Genomic DNA, 25685 nt, shown 5'->3' with positions numbered 1-25685 from the left:
TGCACTTTTCCATCTGCATCAGATGCTCAAAGCACTTAACAAATAATGCCTCACATTCACCCCGATGTGAGGGTGCTGCCATACAAGGCGCTCACTACACACCGGGAGCAAAAGGGGATTAAAGACCTTGCCCAAGGGCCCTTAGTGATTTTCCACTGGTATTTGAACCGAGGATCTTCTGGTCTCAAGCCCAACGCCTTAACCACTAGACCATCACCTACCCCATATGGTGAGGGGAGAAGCAGGGTATATTGAGAGAAAATATACCCTATACATAAAATATACAAAAATATACATAACAAGGACTTCAGTTTTTGCTGTATTAAGTGACAAATAGTTAGCAGCCACCCAGTTTTTATGACATCAATACAGTTTTGAAGAACAGATACCCTAGAAACATTTTGTGGAGAAAAGGAAATGTGCAACTGTATGTCATCTGCATAACAATGATATGATACATCATTAAAGGAACTCAAAATATGTCCAAGTGGGAGCAAGTACAATGCAAATAAAATAGGTCCCGGAAAAGAACCTTGGGGCACACCACAGGACAGAATGGCAGAAGAGGATGTATATTTAGCTGCAGCAACTGAAAAACATCTATTAGATATTAGGATAAAAACCAATCTAGGACTGATCCAGAAATGCCCACCCATGTCCTTAATCTCTCAATTAATACACCGTGATCAACAGTGTCAAAAGCTGCAGACAGATTCAAAAGTACAAGTACTGAATATTCACCTGCATCACTGCGCATTAAAATATCATTTGAAACTCTAAGAAGAACTGTTTCAGTAGAATGCAAGTGACGGAACCCAGATTGCAATTTGTCAAGACTATTGTGTTCAGCTAAAATGTCTTTAAGCTGTTTGGCCACCACGTTTTCTAAAATTTTGAAGATAAAAGGCAACTTTGAAATTGGTCTAAAATTCTGAGGAATTCTTGTTTTTTTTTTTGTTTTTTTAATAAATCATGCAAATATCCAATGAAACTGTGAATTGACCAAATTCCAAAACTGAGACATTTTCAGCAATATTCATTTTGGCAACTAGTATAAAATTTCAATTTCATTTTCAAGTCTTTGAAATCTCCATGGTAAGACTGCCACTTTAGTTTTTGAAAGTACTATTTGTCACCAATATCTTCCAGTTTAAATAATTTTAACAGTCTTGCTAAATTTGACACTTGAACACAAGTGCATTCATGTGAAGGTTATAGTGACTTAACGAAAGGTTGGAATGGAGAGGGAGCAAATTATATGTATATTTGAATTCAATATGACAAGTCAAAAAAACAAACAAACAAACAAAAAACAAAACAAAAGAAAAAACACGGTCCAAGAGACACCCCTTTTTTGTATATCTCAACAACCAAGCCTAGATGGATGACCTGAAGCATACATTGATCAGCAAATTATTTGTGATTGATTGATATCATATGAATGACTTCAAAATAAAGTCACACAGAAATCATATGATGAAGTAAGACATAGTCAAAAACACCATGACAGACATACATGTCTGTTTGCATACAGATTTATATTATGCGTGCAGAGAGCACCCAGGGTATGTGTCAGCTTTCTGATGCCTTTAGTTGTATTTGAATTCAGTGGATGCTCGCTCACATGAACAAGGCCTCCAAATTTGGCGATGCATGATGCAGAATGAGTGGGTGTGGAGTGGAACCTCACATCATTATTAAGGGCTATGTACGGGAATAAAACTTCCTCCCTTCCCCTTTATTGCCATTTGCCTCCTTACTCACTCTCTGAAGTTCATTCTGGCTTTGTTTCTGGTTCTATTAATTGAATGTAGGAGAAAAACAAATAGTTTAAGGAGGGCCACACATGTCCAGAATATAAATCTCACTTGTGAGTTGATTTAGGATGCCCACCCAATCTCCAAAATGTCCTCTTCTACAAGGGTCATCAGAGAGGTTTCCCGTAGCTAAACGAGTCCCATGGTCTACCTCGACCACTCGGCTGCTTTTCATCTTCTCTTTATGGGAATCGTGTACTTTTTCCTCCTTCTTTCATATTTTCTGGGAGGACATGACATTTTAAAAGGGTCTGTGAATAAGCTTGCGCAGTGTGTGAGGGCCTGGAAGAATGACAGAATAAGTGCTTCCAAGGTGAGAGGTCCACGATTTGGAGAAGAGAGGCTGGATGCTGTACTTGGACTGACCCTTTCTGTGTCATCTTAAGGATCATTGCTGTAGGCGCGGAGGCCAAAGCATTCTTTAGCTTTCTGAACTCCTCCACTGACTAATAGAAACATTGCAACTGAAACTTACGTGTAAAACTGAGTCACTCCCAGTCTAAGCTACCCATGATTATTTTAGTACTTTTCCAACTAATCTATAGTTTATATAGCTATCATTTTCTGAAGTGCAGTTGTGCTCAAAAGTTTACATACCCTGGCAGAATTTTTGCTTTTTTTGGCCATTTTTAAGAGAATATGAATGACAACACAAAAACTTTTTTTTCACTCATGGTTAGTGGTTGGGTGAAATCATTTATTGTCAAACAACTGTGTTTCCTCTTTTTAAGTCAAAATGACAAGACAACTACCCAAATGAACCTGATCAAAAGTTTGCATACCCCTGTTCTTAATACTGTGTATTGCCCCTTTAACATCGACAGCTTGGAGTCTTTTGTGGTAGTTGTGGACGAGGCTCTCTGATGGTAAAGCTGCCACTGAATATGTTTCGGACTTTATTTACATAAATTGCAAAGAAATACAAACAGTATGGCACTCTATGGTAAATCTGCATGGAGTAGACATTTGTCAAAAACTGAGTGACTGTGCAAGAAGTAGAAGAGTGAGGAAAGCCACCAAGACACCCAGACAACTCAGAAGAAGTTATAGGCTTACGTGGCTGTGACTGGAGAAATTATGCACAGTGTAAGCTTTGTAAGCTCTCGCGACAGATGTCCACCAAATTCCAGGTGACACACACGAACATCTAACAACGCTCGTTTGGCACTTAGAAAATGTGTGCCCATTCACCCTGTTACCGCAAAAGTAGTGAGCAGATGATCACTACTGGCTATGAAATTTGTCTAAGTGCCCCCATGAGTGTGGCGCTGCAAAACAGCAATGCACATGTGGTGTGCCAGAGTGTTGGCTCCTCCCGCAACATGTGCGTGTGTGAATCGCGTGTGTGTTGCACCCCCCCCCCCCCCCATCCGCAACACATGTGGCATGCCGGGGGGGGGGGGGGACGCACTTGCATGAATTGTTGATATGGATGTACAGACAGCCATGTCAGAGCGCACACAGCACAGCGAGCCGCCTGCGTGTCACATTAAAAGCACAGAGACCACAGCCAGGACAGCTTTATTAATGAGTACAATACTACCTACATACACAATTACATAACAAATAACTAAAAAGAAATGATCACATAACACAGAAACAGAGTGACACATTGGTGTGTGCGCTGAACTGACAAGGGGCGTTGCTGCCAACAGCTGCAGCTGTTGAGATCTCTGGCTCTGGACGTCACGGCTGGGGAACACGTACTGTGTTTGGGCGGACATGACCTAACAACTGTCCCCTGTGACACGCGTATGTCTGCTTGCTGTCCTCACGTGGACATACATAAAAACATATATTGCTGTTGCGATGGGCTGCAGTGAGCGAGCGCATGGCACGCACATTGACAGGCTGCCCCAGGTGAAACGGATCATCAGATCATAACACGCAGCAGGCGATCTGAATGTCACTTCACCCACGTGAGCTCCATTTCACATGACGCGGTGTCTGTCCTGCAGTGCGCCATCCACAGGACACATGTGTTGGGCCGACACGCGCGTGGGGCCAGCTGGACATGCCACGCCAGTAAATGTGGACATGATAAGAGCACACTGCTCCATTGATGCCATTTCATGACTGTACATCTGTGACCATGGGTCATCTACCTAGGAACAGATGGTTCATACTTGTATTGTTCGCTCGATAAGAGGGATTCAATAAAATGCGGTGTTTTATGGTGTGTGTGTGTGTGTGTTTTTTTTAAATACATCTTTCTTCTTGTTGATTTCAGGTATTTTTCCACACCTTTATAGGACAGCGATGGTAGCGCAGTGGTAAAGTTTCTGGCTGGCAATCGGAGCTTTTGTAAATTGCAGGTTTGAATCCCGTGGATGGTATGTATTTTTTTTCACAGCAGCTGTGCAATGTGGTTACACATGCTCCAGGTGCTCACACTGTATTCCCGCTGCGATGGTTTAGTGCATGCTCGTGCACGAAACCATCACAACGGGATCGTTCACGCCTGCCTGACCACGTGTCCCTCCTGACATCGGCTCAAACTTTTTGTGGGTTTTTTTGTGGTTTCGCCATGATTTGTACTCATTCATACTATGTGTGAATTTCCCTAAATATTATTTCCCTGTCTTCCAAAATAACATCTGACTATTCAATGTTTTGGATCACGATGTGTCCCATTGTTACATTTTTTTAACATGTTTAAAACATTCTGGATTGCTCACACTGGGCCTCATGTATCAATGTTGCGCACTTGTGGCATAAATTTACGGCGTAAACTTGAAATACACCAAAGTCACCGTGACATGTATCAAGCAGTGCGCACCTGCCCATTTCTGGCGTACGCCTGACGTGATCTTGATAAATGCGGCGGGTGGAAACAATCGTAATTATAATAAACACGCCCATAAATATTCAGACTCTGCTTCAGACACACCCTCATTTTACGACATGGAAGCCGGGAAGACGGCAAAGAAAAAGAACTCCACCAATCATGACGCGTGCCAACAGAGCGTCAAAAGCTGCTGTCATATCAATTGTTTTGTAGTATATAATCAATAAAGTGTTACAGTGGTCCCTCATTAATCGCTGGAGTTACGTTCTAAAAAATAGCCCGTAATACGCGAAACCATGACGTAGTCAGCGTTATTTTTTACAATTATTATAGATGTTTTAAAGCTGTAAAACCACATTATACACTTTTCTCAATCAGGCACGAACATTTTCTCACTTTTCTCTCGTGTGTAAACACTCTCAAAGTTCAAACCTTAGTAGGAAAATAAAACCAAACTGTTTTCAGGCCCAAACATTTGTTTGAAAAATAAAAATAGAACGTTTTCCTATAAATAATTATGATGGCTTTTAGAACTAACAAATTAATTTTAACGATCAACGAACGAGGTCGGACACATAAGAAATTATTAATAGTGACTCACCAGTATTTCACAGATCGCGCCTCTGCGTCCTGGCGCTGCGCCTTTTCCCACTCACATCTCGCTGCAGCAGGTGTCTGTTTCCGAGTGACAAACACAGTTATGAGTAGTTGTTGGCGCTCTTTTCTCTTCTGGGCAACAAGATTCTTATAAACAGATACGCAGAACACAGAACACTGTAAAAAAAAAAAAAAAGGCATGCAAAATTGGACTAAATACTCCGCGAGACTCCGAGGCCATGACAGGTGAACGGCGTTATAGTGAGGGACCACTGTATTCTCTTTTCACATGTCAATAATTCTTGACATGTGGATATTTGCTCGCTCAATTAAAAAGACACGCCTAATCTGTCAGATTTCTTTATTTTTTAAATGTATTTCTGTATTTATTTTATTGTGACAACCGAATGGAGACGACAAAACCTGGTTGCAGCACGGGCGAATTAAGGGAATGACAAAACTACAGTTGTTATTATCAATTTCATAGTCTAAAATGACCACACCACATGAAGTTAAGCTAAGCGCTGCTCTGGCTCCAGGCTCGAAGTCTGGAGAAAAAGGCGAGCAGCGCTTTCTTTGCAGTCAGCGCTGTGGCCACAGATCGTGCTCCATAACAATCCCGCAAAGGCGGGATTTGTATTGATCATTATGTAGTATAATCAGGGAAGTGTTATTTATGTAACATATGCATTGATTTGTATAATGGCACTGTTTATCATGTTGATCATCTTCATTTTTATGTGGATTCCAGCGCTGGTTCATTTTGGTGTATAATTTACGCCACCTCTCGACCTGGTGTATATTTTCAGCGCAGCGTACGCCAACGACCACATTGATAAATGCCAAGTAGCGCAGCCATTTTGGCGTACACCCCATATACGCTCAAATATCGCCGTACACAACGTTGATACATGAGGCCCAATGTCCGACAACACTACTTTTACCTCTGATCACATCTGAGTTCAGCACCTGATTGGGTATTTGATTATTTTTTCACCACAAATGTTGGGTGTCAAATATGTATCAGCAATGGGAGACTGCCTTTACGGTGTGCTTGGGAGTCTTAGACACTATCCAGTGACTTCAATATCCATCTAAATTAGCCTTCTGATTTCCTCAGCAAAGTGTTTATAGACATTGTGGAAAAGTTGGGATTTCATCAGTGCATTCAGGGGTCGACACACTGTTGTGGTAACTCAAGGCAGTTGTGTAATGTGGTTTGGACACCCTGATTCCCCACTCAGCTTCTTAAGGGCTGCAATCAGGGTATCCATAGATTTCACAAAGCTCCCAGCATCGTCCAAGATGGCAAGGTCAATAAACATTTCCTCATCAACAAGGAGATCTAAGCCACTGGTTTCCACAACCCTACCAAAACACACAGTGCATGCAAGTAATGAATGAATTTTTGAATGAATGAATGAATTTATTTGGCGCACACAGATCCAGAACAACAAAAATTACAAAAAAAGAAAGAAAATAATTAAACAATGCACCCATGCGCCTGAAAGCGTGTAGGCAACATACTGAACAATGTGGGATCCAGAATGTATCCCTGATGAATGCCAATATTCACTGGGAAAAGTTCAGAGACTCTGCCCCCTTCACACAGCACTCATAATACTTGCGTGTAGGGCTAGCTGCCAGTGACCACATTAGTACCCTCTCTGCTTCTCTGTTGATTTATTCCTAGTGAAACTATGCCTTAGGTGCTGTTAGTTCTGGCCAATTGATTCTGCTCTCTTCTCTCTCTGTTTGAGGGACTACTGCTAAGACCAAGGCCTAGGCTCAGGTAGTTTGGAGCTGCATGCTGAACAAAGGGATGGGGTGCTGCCCACACCATGGAGATGTCACTTCATGCAGGATAAAGCACATACACTGATGGTGTAGAAGTTGAAATCTACTGTAAATTACCTGAAGGGTTAGGAGATGGACTAATTATTCAGAAAATGATGTCAAAAGTGTATAATGAAAGCACTAGCACTATATATATATATATATATATATATATATATATATATATATACACACACACACACTGTACGAAAGCTATTGGTTGGTTTTGATGATGGAGCCTTCACTTATTGGAACCACATCAAGAAAATATTCTTATTATCAATTAAACCTATTAATTATGATGTCAGACAATAATGATAAGTGACTATTGCAATTTTCCAGTGTGCAGTACTTGATAAGCAGCAGTAGCCTTAGTGACCACCAGACTTTGGCTTTGGACATGAAAGAAGCTGATAAACAAACTCATTTCATGTAACAGCTACCACACCTGCTCCTAATTTCCACCCTGCCTGTGATGATGAGGTTATTCCCTGCAACAGGTCAGACAAGTCCAGCATTCCCAAGGTGGCAGACAGATCTATGGAATATTGCATGAGCAAAACAATGCTACTTTTTGGATTGATCTCATGTATCAGAGTTAACAAATATCTACAACCAGAAAAAAGAAATGAATACAAGTTGGGATGCTAAAGCATTTACCACTTTGGAAAGTTGCTTTCCTTTCTCACAACACTTAAAAGGCATCTTAGTATTGAGGATGAAATGTTTCAGGTGTTATTTTTACCATTTATAATGTATGCAGAATGTGGTTTTGCAATGTTTGTTGAGAAATGCATACAGGTCTTTGGAAAAGATGTCATCTTGAAGGCAGCATATTTTGTTCTAAAATCTCAGTGTACTTGTCTGTATGAATGCTGACATCACAGAAGTGAAAATTACCTTTGCCAAGCCCACTGACACAACCCTATACCACGACAGACTCTGACTTCTGGACTTGTTGCTGATTACAGTCTGGATGGTCCTTTTTCATCTTTGATATGTGTTTCCACTGTATGATAGTCCAACCCAGATGCCTCTGAGTCTAGAATAGTCTATGCTACTTCTGGACAAGATTAACACTTATTTTTGGTACTTTAAAGTTTTAAGTGCCATTTGTGTGTGTAACTCTGCATTGTAGTGCTTGAAAAAGGTTTCCCAAAGTAATCCCTCGTTAATGTGGTTATGTCAGCTACCGATAATTGTCAGTTCTTGATGCAGTGCCATCTGACAGGTTGGAGATCACGAGCATTCAGTTTAGGTTTTCACCCTTGTCCTGTATGCACTGATATTCCTCTACATCCCTTGAATTTGTTAATGATATTTTGCACTGCAGAAGGACAAGCATTCAAATCCTTTGGCATATTTCTTTAACAAACTTTTTTTTATATATTTTAATACTTTTCTCGTGCATTTGTTAACAAACTGGAGATCCTCTATTCATCTTTGCACCTCAAAGACTCAGTCTTTTGTTGATACTGCTTTTTCTTTTTTCTTTTTTACAAAATCATGATTACGATCTCCACTTGACACCATCTGTTTAAAATTACTAGCCTTAACTTGCCCTTGTCCCAGCTTTTTTTTGGAATATGATGCATGCCTTAAAATCAGGAGTAGATGAATATTAACAAATGAAATGAAGCTGACAACACACACACACACACACACAAAAAAGACATATCTTTTCATGTGTTTCCCACATTTCACTTTTGTCTTCGGAGCCCCCTACTTGTAACTAATAAAAGCTGAGCCCCCCTACCCTACACACACACACACACACACACACACACACACACACACACACACACACACACACACACACACACACACACACACACACACACACACACACACACACACACACACACACACACACACACACACAGCGGGTAAAATAACCTTTGAACACGTCACCATTTTTTCAGAGTAAAAATATTTCTAAAGGTACTATTGACATGGAATTTTCACCAGATGTTGGTAACAACCCAAGTAATCTACACATATAAAGAAATCTAACCATATGCCCATAAATTAACTTATGTGTAATAATGTGAAATGACACAGGGAAAAAGTATTGAACACCAGATAAAATGAGCATCATTTCATTGTTATTTTGAGTGCATGATAGATTTTTGCAACTTCATGAATGACTTCCCCATACACATCTTTCATTTGTTCTTAAAATAATTTAAAAAAGAAGAATTTACTTGCAAGCAAAGCAATCAAAGGTAAGTATAGTAGTGTTTGTTGTACATTATCCTCATGTAACTGTAGACTGTATACATAAATCAGAAAAATGCTCCATGATATCACCCATAAGTTGTTCTGAAACTTTATTGGGGTGGCTTTGGATGTTACCATCTTGGCAGTATTTGATGCTGTTTAATTCTCAGCCTACCCATAAACGGGTAAAGGCATGGAGTTTCAGCGAAGCTGGCATGACCTAAGCACTACAAATGAAGCCCAAACATGCCCATTACCTTGAAGCTACAAAGGTAGCACAGGTAATGTGCTACGTAACCTGGGTTCAAGTGACTGATTAATGCATATTTTTTTCAAACTGGGTGGTGGCTCTAATAATGCTTAGCTTGGGTGCAGATATAAAAAAGCTATGGCTGACATATAGGGTCAGTAAATATGGCACTATCAGAGTAACAATAAATATATTCATGCAGAGTAATTAGTGTTAATAGTACACTCGGCCATATGAGCATAAAAATAGGAAACAGAATGTGACTTTTTGACCTCTTAAAATAGGTCAAAGTTAGCCATCTTTGAACTTGTCCAAGGTCAAGGTCTGTGTCCCAAGAACGTTCCCTGTAAATTTGAAGACTCTGGCAGTAAAAAGAATGGACTTATAATGAGCACAGACAGATGGACGGAAAGTCCTCACAATACCTGATGGCCATATTTTGGCCTCGGGGAATAAATAATGCAAAAGAAAATTCATTCACTGAAAATACCGGAGCAGAGACTTCTTAGATAGTCTGTTAGTGAAATTACCCACACAGAAAGCCATATTATTTCATATATTTGTATTAAAATGTGCAAAAAGGAGCTAAAGGCTTGATTGCAGCTGGGTGCCAACTGTAAACATCCACACCTAGTTGTCACTTCAATTGGCCATGCCAGTAATTACACCTTATGGCTTGATGAATTTTAAACTTATCAGTTCTATACAATAACAACTATATAATTGTCATGAATGGGAAAACTAGCCACTGAGACCACAACTTTTTTTTTATATTCCATGGTGTAAACATTTATTTCTGCTGTAAAGTTGAACATTTTGATATAGGGATCTTGGGGGATTTACTCGCATTTGAGCCCCGACTCAAGTGGCTGGCCATTCAACAATCTGCATATTTTGGCACTGCAGCAGTGGCTTAATTTTTCAGTACTGGAGGTTGCAGCTTCAATGTGACCCATACGTTTTTGTGCTTATGACAGACATTCAGAAGAAGTAACACATGGGATTGTTAACTCAATTTCTTTATTCCTTATGTGTATAAATGTTGACCAGCCCGGAAAAAGCACTTCAGCTAAAAATATATTCCTACATGGGATAGCAGTATCTGGTGATATAGTAGTAGAAGAAAAAGATAGTGAAAATAAATTATCTGAATAACAATAACAACAATAATTATACCAACAATTATAATAACAATTTCAAATTAAGACATATAAATCTTTCTTTGCTTGTTTATTTGGTCAATATTTCTTTAAACTTTTCATGAGAAAAAAAATCCAGCATATACTTACTGAATGTTGTGAAGGGACGTTGATCATCCTCTTTTTTCGTACATATTTACAGTATTCACAGTTACTACAAACCTTTTGAGCACATACACGTGCACATTGAGACAGAATGTCAGTTTGGAGATTGTGAGCAAAACTGTGAGGTAAAACGTCATGGTCATTATATGTATGTGCATGCCAGGAGACAAGAAGGAGACCAGCTGTCATCTTCCAGGTACCTAAGCTGTAAAAGAACCTTTCCTCCCACAATTTATCTGTCCTTAAACACACCACTGGCATATCGTGAGACAAACAGGTGCACACTATCCTCTAGTGACACCCTGGTCCCCTGTCAGATTATGTAACCTTCTCGAGTTTCCTTTCACTCTCAGCCCATGGCCGTCACCATGTTCGAGTGGTGTGGGTGTCCAAACGATGGGTGGAGGGGAGTGGGTGTAGGGAGCATGTGTCCAGCATGGCTGAAAGGGGGCAAGTGGCCCATGGACATGTGGCCAGCCAAGGAGACAGCACTAAAGTGAGAGTTCTTGTCATGAATGCTTTTGGAAAACTCCTCGAAGCCCTCGCTGCACCGCTTGCTCTTTTTAGATTTGTTGGACATTTTTCGGTTACGTGTCTGTATTCCTTCTTTCTTCATGGTCAGAGGCCTGTTCACCTGTTCACAGAGAGGAGGAATGAGGTCAGTGACAGATATTCATTGCTGTTATTAGTAAGTGCTGCAGTTTAAAGCAAAACATGATACATGTTTCACTGTTTAAAAAAAAAGTGTTTTTGGAAAAGTAAAAAACTAAACAAAACTGAAGGCAACCAATATGAAGTGGAAAAAAAAATTAAGCAAGAAATGAAAAAAAAAAAAAATCCAAGTAAAAAATAGTCTTGAGATCAAAACTCAAGGTAGACTTTTCAAAGTAAAAAAAAAAGTGAATCCATCCTCTTTCAAGTAAAAAAATGTTTTCTTGTAAGTCAGTCTATTTTGCGAAACAAAAAAGTTCTGTTTTCAAACTGAAAGGTTTTGTCCATCAAAATCTTTTGGAAATCAAAAAAGTTTTGCCTTCAAGTTGAACTGGACATAGTGACTTCAAGTCCTCTGTACAGTGGTAGAGACTGCTGTCAGTGTCTACAGTCACACTGTTGATACATAAGACAGTTATAGTGAGTTAGGCCCCCAGACTGCTAGACCTGAGCTGTCTTATGTCTAATCAGTGGGCACAAATAGATGGCAAAAAAATCTTCACTGTTAAGCTTGTTTAAAAATGCTGAATTTGAAATGCAGTAGTAACTATCGATGGACATGATGCTGTAAATATTGAGCTCTTCTGTATGCCCCTGCATAGTGTGAGTCCATAGTTTAGCCTTTAATGGTAATTCTGGGCTTTTACTGATATTGCTGAACTGTAGCCAGTCTGCTTTGTGTAACTCTGACCCCATCAGATCATGTCAGAAGCTAAGCAGTGTGGGTCCTGCTTAGTACTTCGTTTGAAGACGAGGGGCTGTGTGTACTTCTCCAGAAAAACACTGGAGTTATGTCAGGAAAGGCATCCAAAGTAAAGCGTGTCAAATGTTGATGCAGATCAGTCCTGGATCTGCTGACGTGACCGTGTATAAAAGGGGGCAGGCAAAACAATAATGTCTTTGAACTGTTCTTTTGCCATGTTGGTGTGACTGTACAGCATACATCATTAATGGCTTTAAAAAACAAGAATCAGGTGCATAAGTTTGATTTTATTTTGGATCTTCTCTAATCCACACATTGTCAAAATTATACACACAGGCTTCATTTGCTTAAAGGTTCTACAATGTCTTTTAATGTGACAGGTCCAACACCTTTTAACTCCTCTTTAGTGAACATAATTGACTACAACTGATAGTTTCTCTTTGCCAGCATAAAAATGATGTGTTTGACAGCACTCATTGGACTGACCAATACCCACAACAATATGAAAATCCAAGGAATTCAGTGAAGATCAAAAGAGAATTGTAGATTTTTACAAGTTAGGAAGGACTCTTGGAGCCACTTCTAAGCAACCGCAGATTCCATGACCATCAGTTCAAACAACTGTGTACACGTTAGTTGGATGTGTCACCACTTTACAAAGGTCTGGAAGAAAATCCAAACTGTCACCCTCACATGAGAGGAAATAGGTTAGGATGTTTAGGAGGAACCCAGGAATCACCAAGGCTCAGGTCTGCCATGAACTAGAACCTGCTAGAATACCAGTGTCACTCTCCACACTGAAGTGAGTTTTACATCACCATGACCTGAGAGTGTGCAGACCAAGAAAGAAGCTCTTGGTCCAAAATAACACCTTCAAGCCTGAATGAAATTTGCAGGGGCCCACGTAGACAAGACAAATGCCTTCTGGAGAAATGTTTTATGGTCACACAAGACAACAACTGAACTATCTGCCCACAATGACAAGCGGTATGTTTGGAGGAGCAAATGTAAGGCTTTCAAATCTAAGAGGACTGTTCCAGCCGTCATGCATGGTGACAGTAGCATCATGCTCTGGGGCGAATTTGCTGCCAGTGGTACTGGTTACAGAAGAGTGATGGAATAATGAAGAAGAAGGACGACCTCCAAATTCTTCTATGTCACCTCAAAACAACAGCTGAACAGTTAAAACTTGGCCACAATTAGGTGTTCCAACAGGACAATGACCCGAAACATACATAAAAATTAGTTGTGGGTTGGATAAAGCAGGCTTCTGTTATGGTCTTTTCAAAGCCCCAGCTTCAGCCCTATTGAAATTTTGTGCACTACACTTAAAAGCTGGGTCCATGCCAGGACACCAACCAGTTTAAATGAACTCTACCAATTCTGCCAAGTAGACTGGTCAAATATCCAGCCAGAATTATGCCAGAACTTGTTGATGGCTTCCGAGGTGCAGCTAGCTCAGGGACATTTAAGCAAATATTAGTGGGGGTGTATGTATATATTTGAGCCTGTATGGGAAATTTTGACCCAGTGTGGATTTGAGAAGATCAAAAATGAATTCAAACTTGTGCACCCAGTTCTTGTTTTTAGAGTCATTAATGATGTACGTATGCTGTATAATCATTCCACCTTGGCAAAAGAACAGTTTAAAGAAATCATTCAAGTTCCTTTAACTTCTCCCTTGTTTTCATTATGTGTCGCCACAGCAGATCTGAGGTGGATCTGCATGCTGATTTGACACACATTTTACACCAGCTGCCCTTTGTAATGCACCTCCACATTTCATGGAGAATGGGCAAGGGTGGCCTTGAACCAGGAACCTTCCACACTGGCAACAAGCATACTTGGCCACCACCCCTGCATAGGACAAGGAAGTCATTAAAAGCCCAAAACTGAAGGATTTTCCACTCCAGTGTGCTTGAAATGTGGCACATATATGGAGGGGGTTCTGGAATTTCCCAAATGAGGCCAAATTTGCTGCCTGTCTGTTTGTTGTCCTACTCCCAGGTCCCTTTGCTGATTTCTATCAAGCTTGGTATTTCCATGAAAATTCACCCTGAAATTGCCATAATAATAATAAATAAAAATTTGTTTTGATGAAGGTCAATGGGGTGCTAACAAACTCCACATTACATAGGCAAGTAACAGTGGCCTTGAATTGGGAACATTCCACTTGGGGGAAAAAGCACACTAACTGCTTGATGGCCACTCTTGCCAATCTTTAAAGTGGTGGAATAAGTTCGAATTTTCATCTTAGAATCCATCAGTGGCCATCTTAGAAAATGTCTGCATTTATATTTCCATGACATATTCTGTTATCTGCTACACTGTTAGTCAAGGATAAAGCCATTCCATTTTGGACAGAACTGACAAAATGTCACAGCCACACAGAACCATATAATATGGTAACACAGAAACACAAAGAATTAATCTGCATCACATGATGTCAAACATATAAGACACCTACCTGTGTTACAAACTCAGATTGCCCCTTCTTGTTAAAACCTGTAAATGTTCTGCATGAAATAGTTTGAATAAATCAAAAGCAAGCTGGTTTTACCAGCTACTTGCTACACCACCTCAAAACACTGGTTTGCCGACAGACATCCGTTCACTGACTTTATTATGTGTAACAGGAGAAAGTGCTGTGAAATAAATAAAGCTCCAGGGTTGCTACCATAATCAAACACAGCATAAGGAAATAATATGAAGTGAAGCAAATGTTATTTTATACAGATCAAACTTGAGATTGTATTTTAAGTTAGCAGAAATTTTAAGGTAGTCAAGCAAAGAGGTCACATTAACCCAAATAGACCAACCAATGCCCTGATGTACGAGGTCTATTAGAAAAGAAAGCAACCTTTTTATTTTTTCAAAAACTATATGGATTTGAATCACGTGTGATTGTGTCAGACAAGCTCGAACCCTCGTGCGCATGCGTGAGTTTTTTCACGCCTGTCCGTTGCGTCATTCGCCTGTGGGCAGGCTTTGAGTGAGCACTGGTCCACCCCCTCATTGGAATTCCTTTGTCTGACTTCTTCCTGAGAGACTGGCGCTTTGCTTGATCAAAATTTTTTCTGAAACTGTGAGGCACATCCAAGTGGACACCATTCGAGAAATTTTGTAATGAAAAGACGTGCGGACGGATTTGCGCGTCGGCACCCAGCCGCTCATCGCGCGGCGCCACAGCAAAACACCTCCGATGGAAGCATTACAGGACAAGTTTGAACATGCCCAGCTGTTAAACAATTTCTCGGATACTCACTCGACTGAAAGCCATCGAAAACCGCCTGAATCTTACGAATGGTTATCAACACGGAGGTGTTTTGCTGTGGCGCCGCGCCATGAGCAGCTTGATGCCGACGCGCGAATCCATCCGCACGTCTTTCATTACAAAATCTCCTTTAACAGTGGAATGTCTGGATAAACTGTTGATCCCGAGCTCTTCTGAAACTTCTCTGTTCTCTCATGATGTCCTGGGTCAACAGAGGCTTAAATTTGGAAGTTCTCAGCTTGAAACAGACTGACGATGGTGGCTCGGGGCACGGCGCGCCGTCCAGCTCCGTGGGCAGACCTTAAAGCGACAGGAACACTCCATAATCTCTCATCAGCCATTAAAATTTTCACAGAAAACCATCTGAATTTCTCGAATGGTGTCCACTTGGATGTGCCTTACAGTTTCTGAAAAAATTTTGATCAAGCAAAGCGCCAGTCTCTCAGGAAGAAGTCAGACAAAGGAATTCCGACGAGGGGGGTGGACCAGTGCTCACTCAAAGCCTGCCCACAGGCGAATGACGCAACCGACAGGCGTGAAAAAACTCACGCATGCGCACGAGGGTTCAAGCTTGTCTGACGTAGCATGATTGGTGGAATCGCATGTGATTCAAATCCATATAGTTTTAAAAAAAATAAAAAGGTCGGTTTCTTTTCTAATAGACCTCGTACATGTAAAAGGTCTATGCAGTAGATTACTCTAAATGTTTGAGTTTTATCAGCTTTTTGTTTGTTCTAGTATTGCTCAAATATCTTTATGTCTTATATCTGAGGTGTTTCATCATGCGCTGAACAGCAACTTAGTTTCTGCACCTCTGTAATCTACTACGACGCCTCCAGGCGTAGCTCCTTTCAAATCAGACAGTTCCACTATTGTGAACCTCAAGAGAATTATGGTGACTGACTATACAAACAAAGAAAACACTAGCGAGTCAAACACTTTCATACCCACCCACTGACCCGTTCTGCCTTTTTAACAGTTACTGAAACCTGCCTCCTTATTTCCTGTCTGCTTAAGCTGCCAGCTTTTTTTGGGTCCAGCTCACAGCCACATACTTACATTATGCAGTTTATAGTAAAGTCCACAGGCATTGCACACGGGGTCTCCGTTTGCATTTCGCCGCCACAGTGTGGTGGTGGTTGTCTGACAGTTAGCACAACAGGTACCTGCTCGTCTGGCTGCAGACTGGGGTAGAAAAAAAATAAATAAATCAAGCTTTCATGAGAGCTCAGCATGAATATTAAACTGAATTAAATGCTTTTTTCAGAGTTGAAACAACTTTTAGCTTGTCAGAAGAAATATGAATTATTTAAATTAATTTGCACATAAAACTTGCCCTGCAATCACAGGTGGCTCCAGAGGGGTCTTGATTAATGTGGCTCCACCCCCCCACCCCCGCTGAAAGTTCTGGAATCCCACAAAACTACATCAGGAAGTGGATTAGGTTCGACTTTAGCCGTGTGAAGCATCTTGGGGTGAGTTATGTTGTGATTTGGGTCCATATAAATAAACAGAATAGGGCAGCGCAGTCTCATTTGAACCCTGTATGATATTGCGAGATTTGACCCTCTTATGGGGACAGCCACTTCACTTGCTCACATGGGAAAATGGTGGACTGTTTTGCTTTTGGCTGCAATCACCGAAGCAGTCCCGAAAAGTGCAGGGGTTTTTTTGGTTCCCAGTAGAGGAGGAAAGACGAGGCAAATGGGAGACGTCATGTCGGTAAGTGTTAGCCTACACAGCTAACCAGAGTAGCTGTATTCTCTCACATGTACAACCGCCTTGACACGTTTGAGCTCTGTCTCATAAACAAACTGACACACATGTCCAGTTTCCCACTGCATCGTCACTTGTTCTTTGCATTTTCACTTTATTTGCATGTAATTTGCCCAAAAACTCAGAGAAAATGCCGTGTTTCTGTCCCTGGAAGTAGAGAAATTACATCATATGCGTCATACCCCTTTAGTGCCCGCCTTCAAACAAGACTGTGCTGCCCAGTTGAACTGGAAGTTGATATTTGCCATTCACAATGTAGTCTTTTAAGTCTCACTTTCCATAGCATCCTTGAGACATTGTTTATGCGCTGCGTTGAGAACAACCAAACAAGTTCATGTAACTCATATAATGCAACATATAATCATCCCCCCATTATTCCAATGATTTTGGAACACAACTGTGATTTGAAATGGGCTGTTCCTCGTCACATTCAACCAAATTGAGAAATGGAAGGATGACAGCCCAACATTCTAACATTCATAAAGGGTTAAGGAGTATAGCGCCACCTAAAGAAGACCAGCCTATATCCTGATGGTGTTGTTAGCTGTAGAGGTTTTTCTGTTATTGTAGTTGCTGAGAAGCCTGGGTTCTAAAATGAACCTGCACGCATGTGCGGTGGAGTAGAGGTTATGCGTGCACAACACATACATCAGCAACCTGGTCTCACGGCAAGTCGTAATTCAGCAGCACGAAATATACATTAATCTATTGGTTGGTGATATTGTGACGAAAAGCGCCTCATTTTCGTCACGGCAGCAAAAAATTCATCCTAATTCATTCCGTGATGGCTGCACAAAATTAAAAGTGAAGCGGGGTGGGGGTGGGGGTCGGGGTGGGAGTAGGAGTAGGGTTAGTAATAGTGAGTTAAAAAAAAAAAGTCACAAAAATTTGACTCATTTCAAAAACATGAAACTGGGCTGACATCAGACATGAAATTAATTAGTGGAAGCTGAGTAAAAATAGAGCGCTGCAATTTTTCTCTTTCCCTCAAAATTTGCTGTGGATTTTACCTGTTCACCACCACATAAGTTCTTTACTTCAGTTGTCACCACTGGCAAATTTCCACATAGAGGACATACTCATGCAGAGACTACAACCCAGAACCATTAATGGAACGTTGGACTACAGATGATCATACTTGCATTGTGAGGGAAGGTCAAATACAGCATTTTGGCCATGTGTTGTGTTTCTCTGGACATGATCTAGCACACAGGTGCCTCAGTTTTGCTGGCTACAGCAATTGTAAAAGGCCAAGTAGACACCCACATTTCACCTGGCCGTGGCAGACAGATGATTACTTTCGAGAAGCCACATATAGACAGACAAACACACACACACACTCACACGTATGGTCAATTTAGAGGCGGCAAGTCACCTATCCTGTATGTCTTTAGAAGTGGAAGAAAGCTGGAACACCCGGAGGGAACGCACACAAATACAGGGAGAAAAATGCAACGTCCACACAGAAAAGAATACATATATATGTTTGTGTGTGTGAGTTCTACATATACATGATATGTTGTGATATGTGAGTGACATGATCTTTCTCAGCTGGTCTCAATAACTTTCTCAAGTAACTTGAGTAGTGAATTAAATTACGAGGTCTCTAAGATAATAAACCAACCCTTTTATTTTTTTTTTAACTAGATGGATTTGAATGACATGCCATTACACTAATCATGCTTGAACCCTCGTGCGCATGTGTGAGTTTTTTCACGCGTGTCGGCGACGTCATTTCCCTGTGGGCAGGCCTTGAGTGAGATGTGGTCCCGCCCTCTCGGCTGAATTCCTTTGTTTCACACGCTGCTCCAGACGGCGCGCGTTGCTTTATCAAAATTTTTTCTGGACCTGTGAGGAATATCCGAGTGGATACTATTCGAGAAATTAAGCTGGTTTTCGGTGAAAAGTTTAACGGCTGATGAGAGATTATGGGGTGTTTCTGTCGGTGTAAGGACTTCCCACAGAGCGGGACGTCCTGCAGCGCTTCCAGGCACCGTCGTCGGCCTGTTTCGAGCTGAAAACATCCTAATTTAAGGCTTAATTCACCCAGGACGTCATGAGAGAACAGAGAAGATTCAGAAGAGGCCGGCATGAGGACTTTATGCGGACATTCCACTGTTTGACATTTTTTAATGAAAGACGTGCGCGCAAATTCGCCGAGTCGTTTCCGTGACGACTCGGCGAATCTGTGTGCGCCGCGACAGGAAAAACACCTCCGTGTTGAAAACCATTTGTAAAATTCAGGCGGCTTTTGATGGCTTTCAACAAGTGAGTAACTGAGAAATTGTTTAACAGCTTGGGCATGTTCCAACTTGCCCGTTAAGGTTTCCAACGGAGGTGTTTTTCCTGTCACGACCCCCCGCGGTCGGGTCCCGCCCGACATGCGACTCTGCCCGCACGTTCTTTCATTACAAAATGTCCATTAACAATGGAATGTCCGAATAAACTCCTCATGCCGACTTCTTCTGAAAGTTCTCTGTTCTCTGACGACTTACTGGGTCAACAGAGCCTGAAATGTGGAAGTTTTCAACTTGAAACGACGAGACGCTGCCGCCTCGAAGCGCAGATCGCCGTCAGGCACCGTGGGCCGTCCTTACGGCGACACTACCAGACCAAAATCTCTCATCAGCCGTTAAAATTTTTACCAAAAACCAGCTGAATTTATCGAATGGTGTCCACTCAGTTGTGCCTTACAGTTTTGAAAAAATTTTGATCAAACAAAGCAGCAGTCTCTGAGCCATTCCTAAACAATGAAAAAAACGACGAGAGGGTGGGCGACTCCTCACTCAAAGACTGCCCACAGGCGAATGACGTAACCGACAGGCGTGAAAAAACTCTCCCATGCCCACGAGGGTTCAAGCATGTCTGATGTAATCACACGTGATTCAAATCCATATGGTTTTTGAAAAAAATAATAAGGTCAGATACTTTTCTAATAGACCTCGTACCTTCTGTCCTTCTCATCGTGAGGCAGCTTCCATAACTTTTCAAATTCCTGTCCTTTTCTCTCTTTTTTTGTTGTCTTTTTCACTCTGTAGTTTCTGTGTCATGGATGGATTGCTTGACCACTATACAAATGAAGTGTAAGTCTGTAGTTTGGAGGCCAGAGGAGGAAACAAGTGCTGGTCTGACGGCCTTATCTGGACCGGTCAGATATCCGGATAGGAAACAAATGGAAGGCTGCTGCTGAACACAAGACACACTGGAGCGCTACAAGCCATGTGTAAATCATAGCTGATATACGGCCTTACACTTTGTTATAGCTGAAGGCTGCAGAAATGCATCAGTAGCCCATAAACACACTTTATGTGCTATTTTCACTGGACTATAAGGTGAATACACTTTGACCTCTTTGTTATAATGTAGTCACAAGTGAGTCATCAGCATAATTTTTTTTTAAACATAATAAAGATTTAATTTCAAAAATTAATACTATGGCTGTTACCCAAAGCTATAATGTCTTTTATTTTGCTCCTCAGCCTGTTCTCTGAACAGTTTTTAGTCACAGCAAATAACTGTTAAAACTCACTTTTTAGATAAATATAGCCCTGACTCAAAACAAATGTGTATTTTTAAGCATTTTTCTCTCCAGTTTTTGGAGTCATATGTCCTCTCACATTGGTCCAGTGTTCCTAAAACAATTTCCACGTATGTTTCTTTCAAAGTGCAGTGTCGTATGCATGTAAATTAGTCTCCAACCGATTTGATGTGAGATGTTGACTTTACAAATACTGTGTTCATTTCACAGCTGCTTTCTGTTGCAGTGCACAAACACATCTGCACATGAAGGCTGGAAAGATGACGCTTTAATCAGAAAATTTTGGAACTGTTCTCAATTAGTTAATTATAATTTAGCAATGAATGTTGTTGATGAAATGGCACTGCTAAACATTAATAAAAAAAAATGTGCAAGATGGTCTTGGCATGCTTCCAACAATGACTCTCCTTAATGCACAATCTGCGACTATATTGATGCAAATTATTTTAAATTGATGAAGGTAAGGTGGTCTCCCAGTGCCAATTTTTGGCTGTAGCTTCTATCCTGATTTCAAAATTGAGGAAACAACACAGTTTTTTTTTTTTTTTTATCATGGGCAAAATTTGTATTACCTACTGTTTTTATATCCTCTTACATAGGAGTATAACTGATTATTACCAAATACACCTGAGTATGTGCACTTTCATGACACGATTGTTTATGTACATGTGCTGGCGCATGCACAAAATGTTACTTTGACATTTTCCCCACACTTTTCTAGAAAGTCTAAAATGTCTTTGTTAGCATCTCAAAACTGTCTTCTGTTGAAGAGCAAGACATGCTTTTCATGGGTTTTGTGTTGCGGAAGAGTTCTAGATGGAGGTTTCTTCATAATTACTGCATATTGTACCCGATTGTCCACTTTCACCTATTTTTTTTTTATACAAGATTATCACTAATCGGCACTAATTGTCAGGTTATTCATGCTTTGTGGATCATGACTTATCCCAGTAACATGCTTTTTCAAACATGTTTAAAACCTTTCCAATTGCTCACAGTGCTCTATAGTGCTACTTATACTACTGATTGCATGCCCAAACTAGGTATCAGATTTTTTTTTGCCAAAAATGTAGATAATCTTGTATCAAAAAGTGGCAGTGAGAGACCCCACTAAACCAGAATGCATGTGCTTTCAGTTGTTTGTAAAATGTCCAAACAGAACAATGATGATTGATGATTGTGAAGACAAATATCTAAATTTAACAACCTCCAAGGCTTAATGCACACTTAATAGTGAAATGAATCCTTTATCTTGTGATGTAAATTTTCAGAGATTAAGCAGCTGCCCCCGTGCATCCAGTACCAACTGTCAGTGAGGACAGTTGGTACTGGATGCACGGGACAGTGTGCTGGTCTCACTATCAATGACAGTCATCAGAAGTAGCAGTAATAATGATAACAGAAACACCAGATGTGGTCATGCTCTACTAACAGCAGGGGCTAAAGGAGCAAGGGGTGAACAAAGAACACAATTCCTGGAAACTGATTGGGAAAATATAACTTTCCTGGAATTGTGCCTCCTCATGAACTGTTTTTTTCTTTTCTTAATTCACTATGCTTCGTGCAGACACACACACAGGACTCACCAGCCTGCGCTTGGGTTTGATGAGTGGTCTGTTCTGGCCGTTCATTTTGTGGTACAGTCCACAGGCGTTGCACAGGTAGTGCCCGGTGCTGTCCCGTCTCCACAGCGGTGTCGAGGTGGCCCCACAGTTCACACATTCACGACCCTCTGCAGATTAAAGAAAGCATGATAAGTTTTCAATCCAAATAGATAATATGGGCCTTTTTTATGATTGGAAGATGTAACGATGTAACATTGCAATTTTTGACAAGCACAGTTTAATATGCCTGACTGCTGGGCAACTATGAAAGTACAAAACTACTTCTTGGATGAGCACAATACTTACAAAAGTTGGACTTTTTGGAAGATAGACATTAAATAGATGAGGGTCAATCAAGATAACTTCTTCTGTCAAATATCTTTTCTAATCAGAGTGAGAATAGTTGTTTACCTCACAACATTTTCCTGTAAAAACTGAATGATTATCAATATGTAATGCAGCAGTGATATTTATGAAACAAATGACTAGATTTTATTTGCCTTGCTCCTTTTGAATTCATGAGACAAACAACTGCAAAAGTATAGAAATGTAAGTAATTTGGTTTTACTTAATAACATAAAACAATGGCATAAATTTATATTACATCATTAAAAAAATTATGTTGCAACCAGTATGAATTAAAATCCCAGTTCATGCATGCTAAATTTTGTTAAAATTGTATTGTTTTCAATAAACTCTTTTAATCTGGCAGTCTTTGGAAGTATAACGTTATCATGTCTTATGTGTCAGAGAACTGATTCAATACCCTTGAGGTTTTCACTCTTTGTACCAGCAGAGTTTGTTTTTACACCTGTGGGTTGGATTTACTTTTATGTGGAGCACATTTAGGGATAAAGTAACTGATAAAAAAGAAAAGAACAAATAAAAGTGTGTGTGTGTGTATATATATATATATATATATATATATATATATATATATATATATATATATATATATATATATATATATATATATATATATATATATATATACGTGTGTGTGTGTGTGTGTGTGTGTGTGTGTGTGTGTGTGTGTGTGTGTGTAAATCGTTGCCGTTTGTATTCTTTTGTAAAGTGAAGTGTAATTTTCAGATTTTGAAAAATGCAAATACACCATACCATTTATAACCAAAATAAACCCTGTCGTGAATCTGACTTTAATGCTTTATTGTATATGGACAATAAACTAAATAAATGAATTCGTAATATTTCTGAAAATATGACTAATTTTAATTTTAATCCATAGTGTTTTAAGACCCATTTCAAACACAATAAATTCAGTACAATAAAAGGCTCCAATAATACTAATGACTATAACTTAAAATGATCTGTTCAACAAAACTGAAAAACCGAAGCAGACACAAGCTCCGTGCGTAATCTGCCTTAATACGCAAAACCAAGAAGAAATCATTTTTAAGAAAATATTCAAAAAAAAAAAAAAAAAAAACAACTTTATAAACAATACAACAATATCTGACCTGCACCGTCGGCGACAAAAATGAGCCTTTATTTCATTTAAATGCGATAACTTTTTGCAGACTCACCGGTGCAGGAACGCGTTTTCATGCCTTTGGTCTTGGTGCTGAATCCGGATGACGCACCCAGCAGGCTGCCCGGGTGGAACAGGCTGCCGCCGTACTCGTGCGCCGCGGGGAGCGGATACGTGGGGTACGTGGGTATGGGATGGTGGGTGGATGCTGTCTGAGCGCTCATGGAGGCCAGTGTGCTCCTCAGCGGGCTGGAACCCTCCATCTTCATCCCCTCTGGTATGGCCACTTGGTATTTGAGAGAGTCCTTCTCAGAGGAGGAAGGAGACGCGGCTCCGAGGTCCGGGGACATGTCCTTCGGCGGTGTGGGAGGGAAAGTGTACGGGTGCTGGCCGGAGTGGGACGGCGGTGTGAGCGGGGATGCAGAGATCGTGTTGGAGCTGCTGCTGCTGCCGCACGGGTAGACGGCGGAGAGGCCGCCGGGGGACGCGGAGCCGGCGTGGTGCAGACTCGGTTTGCTGAACGGACTGACGGCCCAGGCATTGTGCTGGTGAGCCGACAGGGCCGCCTTCCCGCCGTCCAGCCACGAGATCCCAGGACTGTGGATCAGGTGAGGCCGACATACCTGAGTCCCTGTCAGACGGGCTGTCCCAAAAAAAAAAAAAAGTTCATTCATCAAACGCTCAGCTTTAAGGAGTTTTCTTTGACATCTGTGTGCACAATCAGCCAGAATATCTGAGCCAAGTTTATTTTACGCGCCATTAAAGATCACCTTCTTAATGTGAAGTGCAAAAGCAGATACATGAATGGAACTCATTCAGATAAATTTAAAAGAGTCTTCGTAAGTTGCAACAAAATCATTGTCTTGCGATGTTCAATACAAAAATCGATCACCAAAGTTCAAAAGAATGTCAATATGTTTATCGAATTCAAAAATCACAAGCACCACAGCAAACGAATAAATAAATACTAAAAGTAAAAAATAAATAAATAGCACATTTTAAGTCAGTCTGTACATTCAAATAACTGCTGTAAATGCACCGTGACGCAAATGCGGGCTATAAATCATTTATTTATTTATTCATTTATTTATTTAGCAAGCAAGGGTGGTGACAAAGTTAGTGCGCTTGGTTTCACTGCGGTTCCCGGTTCAAACCCCACCCCTGCTGGTTTCTCCACGTAATGTGGAGTTGCGTGCGGAAGGGCATCTGTCGTAAAACTTGTGCCAATTCAACATGCAAATCCAGGTCGGACCTGCTGTGGCGACCTCGAATGAAACGAATAAATAAATAAATAAATGGTCCGACTGCTGGGAGATGTTGCCACCTTTAGGTGATGCCCACCGGCAGTTACCGAGGATAGCTGTAGATGTTATTACTGATTAAGTTGTCTCACCGTGGGCTTGGCTGTAGGACACTCTGGCCCTGGCGGGGTTGTGGTAGTACGGGTTCCCCTGCGAGTCCAGGTGGTTAAAGAACACGTCCACTTCGTCCGGGGGCAGAAGCTGCGCCGAGGGCTCCATGTAGCCGTGCGTCAGGCCCGGGTGGTGCGGGTCCGGGTGCTGTGCGTTCAGCACAGCGTGGTGGTGCATCCACCGAGGTTGATCAGCCACATCCATCATGGAATGCGCCACAGAAAAGATCCAAGGTGGCTCAGAGCACTGCTATGCTTTAAGAAAGTGTCCGCACACTTTTTTTTTTTTTTTTGTCTGCTCTGTAATTTAAACTCCTCTGTGCGTTTCTGGATACGGAGGCGAGTCTGACAGTGGAAACCTGCGACA

The 25685-nt window shown here is 41.0% G+C and overlaps 1 protein-coding gene across 1 annotated transcript; it reads right to left on the bottom strand.

Moving 5' to 3' along the window:
• Positions 1–10509: 10509 nt before the first annotated feature.
• gata2b (GATA binding protein 2b) lies at positions 10510–25674 on the bottom strand. Its single transcript, XM_034166649.1, has 5 exons — positions 25301–25674; positions 23963–24550; positions 22401–22546; positions 16560–16685; positions 10510–11446 (listed from the first exon to the last, which is right to left on the bottom strand). The coding sequence occupies exons 1-5, from the start codon at positions 25524–25526 to the stop codon at positions 11162–11164; spliced, it is 1371 nt and encodes a 456-aa protein (XP_034022540.1). The 5' UTR covers positions 25527–25674; the 3' UTR covers positions 10510–11161.
• Between the last annotated feature and the right edge of the window lie 11 nt (positions 25675–25685).

The sequence above is a fragment of the Thalassophryne amazonica genome, chromosome 3 (genome assembly GCF_902500255.1).
Source record: "Thalassophryne amazonica chromosome 3, fThaAma1.1, whole genome shotgun sequence".
Classification (NCBI taxonomy): Eukaryota; Metazoa; Chordata; class Actinopteri; order Batrachoidiformes; family Batrachoididae; genus Thalassophryne; species Thalassophryne amazonica.
This window is presented reverse-complemented; position numbering and strand designations above follow the sequence as displayed.

Bases quoted from the DNA above. Each gene is read 5' to 3' on its own strand.
- gata2b (XM_034166649.1), bottom strand. From the start codon at position 25,526: ATGATGGATGTGGCTGATCAACCTCGGTGGATGCACCACCACGCTGTG. The intron at 22,547-23,962 runs GTGAGTCTGCAA...TTTAATCTGCAG, and splicing joins GAAAACGCGTTCCTGCACCG to AGGGTCGTGAATGTGTGAAC. The intron at 16,686-22,400 runs GTGAGTCCTGTG...TTTCTACCCCAG, and splicing joins TCAAACCCAAGCGCAGGCTG to TCTGCAGCCAGACGAGCAGG.